This window comes from Eucalyptus grandis, chromosome 8, assembly GCF_016545825.1.
Source record: "Eucalyptus grandis isolate ANBG69807.140 chromosome 8, ASM1654582v1, whole genome shotgun sequence".
NCBI lineage: Eukaryota > Viridiplantae > Streptophyta > Magnoliopsida > Myrtales > Myrtaceae > Eucalyptus > Eucalyptus grandis.
This window is the reverse complement of record NC_052619.1, coordinates 50,953,610-50,963,471: the sequence shown is the minus strand read 5'-3', so window position 1 is coordinate 50,963,471 and position 9,862 is coordinate 50,953,610. Positions and strand designations below refer to the sequence as shown.

Here is a 9,862-nt window from a genome sequence, read left to right as displayed (position 1 = left end):
TTCCCAAGACCCTTATGATCAAGGACCTTTGTCCTTATCTCTAGGCATGGACACATTCCACTATGCTCAACCATACAATTGGCCTCAGCCAAGCGTTCTTGCCGACACTACAAGCCCCTTCCAAAATCAAGAGGAAGCACCCTCATCAAACCAAATTCTCTCACCAAATTCACTTATAGGACTTGAGCAAAAATACGAAGAACATCTCCAGGCAATGCATAATTCTAATGACTCAGACTATGACTATAATGCTCGTGACAGACAAGACCGCTGACTATAGCAGATCACTATAGTAAGTCACTGTAGAAAGTCACTGTAGAAAGTCACTGTAGCAATAGGCTAGGGAAATCACTGTTTATTGTCATTGTTCATACCGACAAAATAATTCCCTATCGAAAGTTTCCAGAGCCTTTGTTTGTTTTTGGACCAGTGATCTTGGTCCTTGTGTGTGATCTCCCATTGTCTATAAAGGGCAAGGATGATGTAATGAGTTTGTGCACGGAAGCCAACCTTGCCATCATAGCTCATAAGTAATATAATATTTCTATCATATAACTCTAAGTACCAACCGTCCTGATGTTACTCTCACGGACTAGTTGTATTTATCTCCTCTACATCACTCGCTCTTCACTCGATAACCCTAAGCTCCACTCACAAGTGTCATGAGCGCCAAAGAATTACAAACCGTGACACTTGCCTTTGTGATTCTTCCTCCTTTGCATAAATATGTCCAACGAACCTTTTATGTTTTGCCGAGGGTAAAATCTCTTTGACAGCTGGAACTAACCCCTACAAAACACATATCAAAATTAAAAGTGTACCTAAATATGTAAAATCTCTTGCCTTTTATGTTCTGCCAAAGGTGCGTTTGTTTTGCGGAAAATAAACGCATTTAAAAAATATTTTTAAAAAAATGATTGCTCAAATTATTTACAACAATGAATGAATGAAAAATATTTTTATCGTCCATGAAATTATTTAGACATAAATTATTATCGATAATGAAAATATTTTTCATCAATTAATTATTTTAAGAGATATGATAATCATTTTTAATATATATATATATATATATATATATATATTTAAACCATTCATTTTCGTGAAACAAACGGGGCTTGCTTTAGAAGAACAAGAAATAAGAACCAATACATGACAAAAAGAAAAAAAAAAGGTGCCTTTTGTTGATGAGATACTAAGGTCCATCCCTTGTCTTTGCTGGCAATTTTCATCCGCATATCATGCATTAGATTACGCAGAATCAATTACCAAGAGTCAAGGATTATACTGATTTCTTTTTATTTCATTGTCAAAGTGCCAACACAAAGGTAATGTGAAAGCAGACTGGCGATCAAATTGAAGTCCAGTTTTTTCATGTGGGTATGTGCAATTTTGAGGCATTTGCAAAAGTGTTAAACATAGTACGGGTGTTCAATGGTAGCACAGGGACATTCCAGGAGGAGACTGAAAGGAAAGAACCCGGAAGATAAACAACTTTATCAAACAAAGTAAACTGCTAAAACTAATAAAAGATCAAGACTCATCTTATTTTTAGAATTTAACAGAGACTTAGCCCAACAACAGACATTTAATATATATATATATATATATATATATATTTAAAATAGTTGCTTATGCCGATTAGGTTGTCCAATAGGAAAAAAAGAATACCATGTTGCAAAAATTATATATATATAAAGAATGAAAAGAAACCGCTGAAATAAGCGAATTCGTGTTTACCGTAACAGGGCTTGTCTTTTACTTTTGTTTTAAGTTCTTTTCGTTGATTCTGTTTTGCTTTGAAAATTTCCTGGAGCTATTTCTTCCTGGGCGGGTATCGCCTCATATAATTCAAAGTTACCCTAACGTTTGCAGACGGAGGAAAATAGGATAACGTTTGCATCTTACATAAAAAGCTAAAAATCCTAAATGGACCCTTTTCAATGGTTTTTTTTTTTTTTTTAATGATATCTACCAATTTCGAGTCAGAATGTGAATTCGTCTCACTTTCAAATTTTTCATTTTACCCTCACAAACATGCCACTCTTATAGCGTAATGGAATTCAGCTTTGAGGTAGAATTGGCCAAAAGAAAAAAAGGAAGAAAAATTAGGACAAAAGAGTTAATTACCCACTTTTCAAATTTTCTCTTAAAGGAGTCCTTATTTATCTTGCTGATATTTAAATTATCAGACTCATTGGTACTCTTACATTGAATATGCTGCATCAAGATAAAAACAAAAAATTATTAACTATCAAACAATCAATAATACCATACACTTAAATTAAAATAATCACACTATTGCAATACTCCTATTTACGCATTTTACACAAAAAATCTCAAAAATTATAAAAACAGGAATATGAATGCTAAATTAATTGAAACTATTTATTGTCTAATTATAAGAGCACTAATATAAGTTGTTTGTGGAAGTCAATTGATGCTTGGGCAAAATTTGTTTCTAACTATGCCAGTAATGAAAGTAGATCTTCAGGCATTCCAAGTCCAATAAAAAAAGTAAAAATCTTCATATTGGCATGTTTTGTTACTCAAATTAGATGGAATTAAAGGAGGTGCTAGATAGCACCAATTTGACTAATATTTTAGGATCAAATGCATTTTTACAATAAGTTTTGAAGCTTTTTGTTTAGTCACCTTTTTTTTATCTTTTAAGGGGTGATAAGTTGTTGCCAGAAAGTGGATATCATAAAAGAAATGATTGGATGGTAATTTTTAAATTATTATGTGAGTCTATACTATATCATAAAGAACTAAATAAGAAATAATTATTAATTATTATAGAACCTTTTTTTTTTTTTAAAGAATTTGTGGCTTATAATAAATTTTTATTTTTATATATTTCAAAAACTGTTATGCTAATAAAATTCCTATAATAATAGTAGTATAGGATCTACATGATCATTTCTCATAAGTTTAGTTATTGAAGGAAAATTTCCTGAAGAACGGGAAAAGAGAGGCCAAAACGGGAAGGAGTAATAGTTAATAATTTCTTGCCAACTGGATGCATCCTCGTGTATCGTGTATTTTTCCTTGAGGGCTTCTTTGGACAGGAATCTTACCGACAACACGGGCACGCTTAAGCATTGGCTTCTTGTCAGATATCATTTCAATCGTCTGGCGAGATCGAAAGCCGAGATGGGTGCGTTCCAGTCCCGCATGTGATAATAAGCCACGTGATGATCTGCTCATGGGGTCCTTGTCAGATCCTTCCGTCTGTTTCTTCCAGTGCCTTGTCTATATGCTTGGAAAAAGAAGAGACCATCATTTCATTCGGTTGTTAATTTCACGGGTGGGTCTTCTTTTCCATTCTAAGTGCGTTGCCGGTGGTCTTTATGACTATTCTGGCCACTTTTTCTGAATATTGCAAAACAGCACTGCCTTTTATGTTAGGTTTTATTTCTTTTCATTGCTTCTTCATCGCAATTCCCCCAGATATTTTGTGATTGTGCGGTGGGTATCGCGTTAGGTTACTGTTCGCTGTCAATGACTCAAACCAATTAAGATATAGTTGGCATACACAGACAATGACTGATCAACAATCAGCGGATTCGCTTTTTCTTTCGGCCCTAAGAAAAAGGCCCACTTTCCTTGATTTAAGGGAAATAAAGTGGGGATGAGACTTCCCTCGTACGCTAACACTCACTATTGCTACTCATTTTATAAAAATACTTTAATAACATAACAATTCTCAAGATATCCTGAGAATAATAATATATTATTAATCATAAATTCTTAAATAAGTAGATTTCATAATAATTTATAATAATTTATAATTTAAATTTTTCTGATTTAAAATAAATTATTATTTTCACAATACACTAAAAACTGTCATGCAATCAATTCTTTAAAAATATAGTAAGATGGAAGCCCAACTAAATCTCATAATAATAAAAGTAAGTTCAAATTTATTGATCCCAAAATATTAACAAACTCAATTTAGTTGAAGTCAAATGTACTTTTAAGAATCACAGTAACATGAAGATTGCACATATAAGAAAATAGCTTGTACAAAACATTCTTAAACTTCTATGGTTCAAAAAGTTCTATTGTAGTCACCACCCACTGCGGTGGCATAGTTGGCTTGAGCTTTGTGCCTCCCACGAAAGGTGCCAAGTTCGAATTTCAGTGGCGTTACTTGGTGACTTAACCGTTGACGTGAGTGTGGTGGCTAACTTGCGTCAACCCTGGTTTCTTCCCGTCGGTTGTCGAACTTTCGGGGTTTCTGGATCATAAAAAAAAAAAGTTCTATTGTAGTCATAAACTTTATTTATTTTCACTAACAAAGCCAAAAACTTGAATTTGGTATCCTCCTTATAAATATTCATTTTAATATTTTCAAAGACAAGCAATACCAATTTATGTGGTGTTGCATGTAGCACCGCATTAGAAAAAGACCCAATTTATTTTGGGAGGATGAGTGATGCTGATGAAGCGCTACATTAAAAAAAAGATCCGTACCAATAGAAAAAGAAAACAAAAGGTATAGAGACAGTAAAGATCGGGACAGAGTTGAGAAAACAACTACTAAGAACGTGAAGAAATTAGGGGGAAAAGGAGAAGATAGTCAACCGAGCTTCAATCTCTGTAAATACTTGAAACCGAGGATAAAGATGACACACTCAACTATCCACCTTTCCTTTCGCTGTATGTGTCCTGCGGATATGATTCCCATGTTTTCGTAATTGCCTCAGTCAAATTGCAGATATTTTTAGTGGATAAATATTTTAAGCATCCGATAATTTGACCCCACTAATTTTTATTTTTTGACCTCAATAAATTAACTAATTTTAACAACAAAAAATGGCCTCACCAAAACCTTTGAAACCCAAGTCACAATGGAAAAATTCAAACTTAAAATCCATGATATATTCAAAATTTCAAGTTACTTCTAAAAGAAATATATGTAATAAATCTTGGCACTTTTGTACTCAAAAGTTTCACTTTTGCACGAAGTGATGTTGGATAGCATTGAATTTATGTTATGATACATTCAATTAAGATAGATTTGAGGGATATTTTTTAGTTACATCTTGTTAACGAGAGTCTCAAGATAATTATTAAGCAGCCACACATACAAAAAGTTTACAAGTTTCAATTCACTACTTCTCTAGTGTTATGTGTAATTAGTGTATTGAAAATTGAAATATTTCTTATCATGTATGTTTAATTAGTGTCTCAAAGAAAATTCTTCACTAATAATGAAACTCTCTTTTAGTTAGCTTTGAGCGACTTTATGACAATAATGCAATTGTATTGTATGATCTAGCTCAATCACGTGCTAGACTTATGACCTAAATTATTATGCCAAATTTTTCTTAGTGACATTTATGTGCATATAATTTGCTGCCACAATTCTTATACATGTGCATGGGTGAGAACGTAGTTAAAAGGATGTTCTTGAGTTAGTTTTAGACTATTTGAATAATCAGGTAACTAGCTATGTTATGACTAAGTTCAATCATGAGGAAGAATTGATAATTTCAACGAAAATGAAGATTGTGGATCAAATTAACATTTAATATTAAAAACTAAAATATCAATGTTTAAAATTTCAATGATGATAAAAAATTTAGATTCATGTATAAATTTTCTTAATAAAAAATAATTTAGCAATTTACTTATTAATCTCACTGTAAAATAATCTTATCCCTGCATTACTAGTCAAGTAGTTTAGTTTTCTTTCAATTTTCACGTATGTTTTTGCAAAACCCATCTTAAATTGAGAAAGATGGACTTTAGACTAAATTCATTTATCGATCAATGTCGTAAAATAGAGTAATGATAACACTGGGGGGACTTAATGGGTTAAACACCCTTATCTCCCCGCCTGATCCTCACAATGCCTTCTCCAAGGTTGCCTGGGCGTGGTACAAGGAAATGATGGCAGCCGTGTTTAACCTATAAATTGATCAATGTCCGGTCGGATTAGATTTGGATTTGTTTTTCCAAATAGTCTGAAATTTAGAGTTACGCCCTGTGCAATTTCGCGGGACCCACAATTTTTGGGGATCTACTTGCATTAAACAATGTTCCTGATATGACTGCACGTTGGGGAATATATTCGGCGGTTGGTGTTCTCACGCGCGTAGATATTTCTTTTTGAAGAGTTGCTCTTGTCCACAAGATGTGCCCGGGCAGCTAAAAAAGAAAAAATATCCATGTCCTGGCTGTGCTATAAATCTTGGAGAGAAGGGACGATATTCATATTTAAGAGTCTAAAGATGGATCGCCATCGCGTGAGTATAACTATGGAGGATAATGAAATGTGGGAGCAGAGAATGGCCAGATTGAAAGCGCTGGAAGGTTTAAACAGACCACACAGCCCAGCAGAGGTCAAATGGCGTGTAAGTCCGCGGCTACAAGCCGCCGCGAAAGAAGGCGACGTTGACAACTTCATCGAAGCCCTCGAAAAGTATTCCGCAGAAGAGGGAGTCCCTTTGTCCGAGATCATAGACATACAGGGCCCTTCTGGGAACTCGTTGCTCCACGTCGCAGCGGGCATCGAGAATTGCGACATCCTTCGAGCCCTCCTCGAGGTCATCCGCGACAAGGGGCGCGCCACTGAGGCGAATTTCCGAGGGGACACCGCGCTCCACGTCGCAGCGAGAGCCGGAAGGATCCACACGGCCAGACTCCTCCTTGACTGCGATGGGATCGTAGACATGGCGAATGACGCGGGCAACACAGCGCTGCACGAGGCTGTGAGGAACGGTCACTACGAATTGACTCGTATGCTCTTGAATCGAGGGTCAAATTTGGTTTATAAGGAGAACAGAGAGCGTAAGTGCCCGCTGTACTTGGCAGTCGAGACGGGAGACTTGAGGAGTCTTGTGCTTTTGATGGAAGCAGTGGATGGGGAGAAAGTCTCTTCATTGGAAGGCATGTCGCCGGTCCACGGAGCCGTGATGCACCAAACGATAGGTTAGTGGTTGTACTTATGGCTCTCTCTCCAGTAAATATATCATTCGGACCATATGCATGTCTACTTTTGTTCCACATGAGCCGCTGAACTAAAAATGACTACGTTTTTTATGATACCAGATAAAGTTTAGGCCCCCAGTTAAGATAAGCTAGTGTAATGAGACAAATAAGACATTTGAGCTAAAATTGGGACTCAAGCAAAAGTTGGTTTTCACATGAGATAAAAAAAAATTGGGACATAATTGGGGAATCAATACAAAGTTTGTACGTTTTAGTGCCTGCACCAATTACTAAAAAATTCCTATAAGGAGGCATATTTCAATATGTTTGGACTTGGGTGCTAGCCAGACTTACCCCTGAAAAATATTATAAGTTTAGTACTTCGGTAGCAGGTACTCATGGTATAAGCCATTGTAGATATTAAACCACTTTTATTTTTGTCCAATGACCTTTCATAAAACAGGAAGAGACTCATGTCATGGCTGCCCTTAATAACTCAAATGCGATCAACTACTACGTGGAAATGAATATTTCTATGCCTAGAAGCATTCTCCATGGTCTATACTGAAATTATCCACCTAAGATTACATTTTAATTATGGATTCCATGAATTGTCGCATTTTTTCTATTCATTTTAAGAAAATATAGTAGTTAACAATTACCAGCTCCTTGGTTATGAGCATGGCACAAATTCATTTCTTTGCTGTTTTGTAATGACATAGAAATGCTAAAAGAGATGTTAAAGCGGAAGAAAGAGTTATTTTTTCTAAGTGATGCTGGAGGTGGTACTCCGCTCCATCTAGCAGCATATGTGAATTATGTCGATGGAGTCAAATTCTTGGTCAATGAATTCACTTCAAGTGCCATTGAATATGACAAAGAGGGCTATCTTCCGATCCACATTGCATCCAAAATGGGTCATCTCGAAACAATTAAGGATTTGCTTCAACATTGGCCAGATCCAGAAGAGCTGCTAAATTTTAAGGAAGGGCAAAATATACTTCATGTTGCAGCAAAGTATGGAAGGGCCTCTGTAGTGAAGTACATACTCAGTAATCCTGAGCTTGAGAAGCTCATAAATGTGAAAGACAAGTTAGGAAATACGCCTCTACATTTGGCCACATTACAATGGCAACCCGAGGTTCTATTGTCTCTCACTCGGGACAATAGGGTCAATCTTAAGCTTGTAAACAACAGCAACTTGACGGCTCTTGACATTGTAGATGAGCAACTGAAAAAAATAGATGCTCCACTTCACCAGGTATTGATCTCCACAATATCTACTTTTGTTTTCCATTATTGTTTAGCCGCTTCCATTGCGGGAGAGACGAAAATAACTAGAGTTTGAACCACCCAAGTAGTTACCGAGAGGAATTTAGTTTCCATAGCAACCTTTGAAAAGATTGCATTTGCAAGTCTGTGTATCTCTTGAGAAGGTTTCATTTTTCCAAACTCTAAATCTATCTTCACGGATAATTAACAATCTTTTTTATATGCTTGACTAGAGCTTAACACGAACAATCTTATTATCTGCTGGAGCACCCAGAAGCAAAGACAAAGCAATTTGCCAACCAAAAGGCCTAGGCCCGGGGAGCGATTTGGAGCCTCCAGATTTGGATAGACTTAAGGACGAGGCCAATTCCCGTATGGTTGTGGCAACTCTCATTGCTACTATGACATTTGCTGCTGGCTTTTCTATTCCTGGAGGATATAACAACTCTGAACCAGATGCGGGAATTGCTACACTATTGAACAAACCCATGTATGACGTCTTCGTGATTTGCAACACTGTCGCCATGTTCAGCTCAATAATTTCAGTTGTGATCCTTCTATGGAGACAGATTAATGATTCACATGCTGTGCTTCATGCCCTTGGAAAGGCAAGGCAACCACTGCTTATAGCTCTTGCCACAATGTCTGTGGCCTTTATGGCAGGGGTCTACGTGACCGTAAGCAAACGCACTTGGATCGCCGTTGTTACTTTGATCATTGGAATCATTGCTCTCTTCGTTATCTTGAGTCTTTACATGGCCTTGTTTGTTCCGCTTGGGTACAAATGCCGTCTTGTCCAGCTGTTGGCCGACTACATCCTTAGAGCTGGTATATCAATTTCAAGAAGTGTGACTGTAGAAAGGGCTGCGTGGCAGCCTGAGTATCCTCTTGGATCCCTCAAGCGTCATGCTGGGTCTCTAGAAATTGATACGGCGACATCAACAAATGCCATCGATGGAAAATCATGACATTGGGGCATATTAAATTATATTTCAATTTTGAACCATTTATGACACCCGATCCAAATTGGATCGATTTATTAAACTGTTGGAAAGAAATCCTGTGAATATCTCAAAGGACATGTAAATATATTGTTGCGATTTGTTTTGATCGGGTTGGATAAATATCCAAGCCTGATAGCAGAAAGAAATTTAAGAAAGGGAGCTTCAGTTACAGTTAAAATAAAAAAGAAAATTTCTCTGGCACTACAAGATAAAATTAGGGGCTCACATATTCTATTTTATTAACATATATTTAATTTTGTGGGTGGATCTTTGTGAGAGAAAGAAATAAAAAGCAGCGGTTTTGCTTTTATTCTTCTCGTCAGCCGCAGCCGCACGAAGGGAAAAGAAAAGAAGTGTACAGAGATGCTTCATGGATAAGCCGTAGTAAAATTTTTGCTATGGGCTAGAACACTTGGGGATTTGTGCCATGTGTTTTTACATTTGTTTATTTATAAATACTTTACTTTTGAGTTTAATTTAATTGTGAAATATTTGAGTATACAAACGGTTGTAACTCTAATTATTTAATTATAGTAAATTATTTACCGTTGGCTCTACTCGTAAATATGTACCGAATCAAATAAGGTAAATCTCTAATGTCTTTGTTTCTCATTTATTTCTTTAGTGATTTTGCATTTGTTGAC

The 9,862-nt window shown here is 36.2% G+C and overlaps 1 protein-coding gene across 3 annotated transcripts; it reads left to right on the top strand.

Moving 5' to 3' along the window:
- The first annotated feature begins 6,135 nt into the window (after positions 1 to 6,135).
- LOC104414805 (protein ACCELERATED CELL DEATH 6) lies at positions 6,136 to 9,422 on the top strand. Of its 3 annotated transcripts, none has more exons than XM_010025995.3 (3): positions 6,136 to 6,942; positions 7,902 to 8,203; positions 8,448 to 9,422. In XM_010025995.3, exons 1-3 carry the CDS (start codon positions 6,180 to 6,182, stop codon positions 9,180 to 9,182), a joined length of 1,800 nt encoding a protein of 599 aa, XP_010024297.2. In that variant the 5' UTR covers positions 6,136 to 6,179; the 3' UTR covers positions 9,183 to 9,422. The 3 variants fall into 3 exon arrangements, with proteins under 3 accessions (XP_010024297.2, XP_010024296.2, XP_039156495.1); XM_010025994.3 differs by having other exon boundaries at positions 7,665 to 8,203; XM_039300561.1 differs by having other exon boundaries at positions 6,137 to 6,942; positions 7,824 to 8,203.
- Positions 9,423 to 9,862: the final 440 nt, after the last annotated feature.

Excerpts from the sequence above, each read along its gene's own strand:
- LOC104414805 (XM_010025994.3), top strand. The coding sequence starts at position 6,180 with ATGTCCTGGCTGTGCTATAAATCTTGGAGAGAAGGGACGATATTCATA. Across the intron at positions 6,943-7,664 it reads CGTGATGCACCAAACGATAG|AAATGCTAAAAGAGATGTTA; the intron begins GTTAGTGGTTGT and ends GTAATGACATAG. Across the intron at positions 8,204-8,447 it reads TAGATGCTCCACTTCACCAG|AGCTTAACACGAACAATCTT; the intron begins GTATTGATCTCC and ends ATGCTTGACTAG.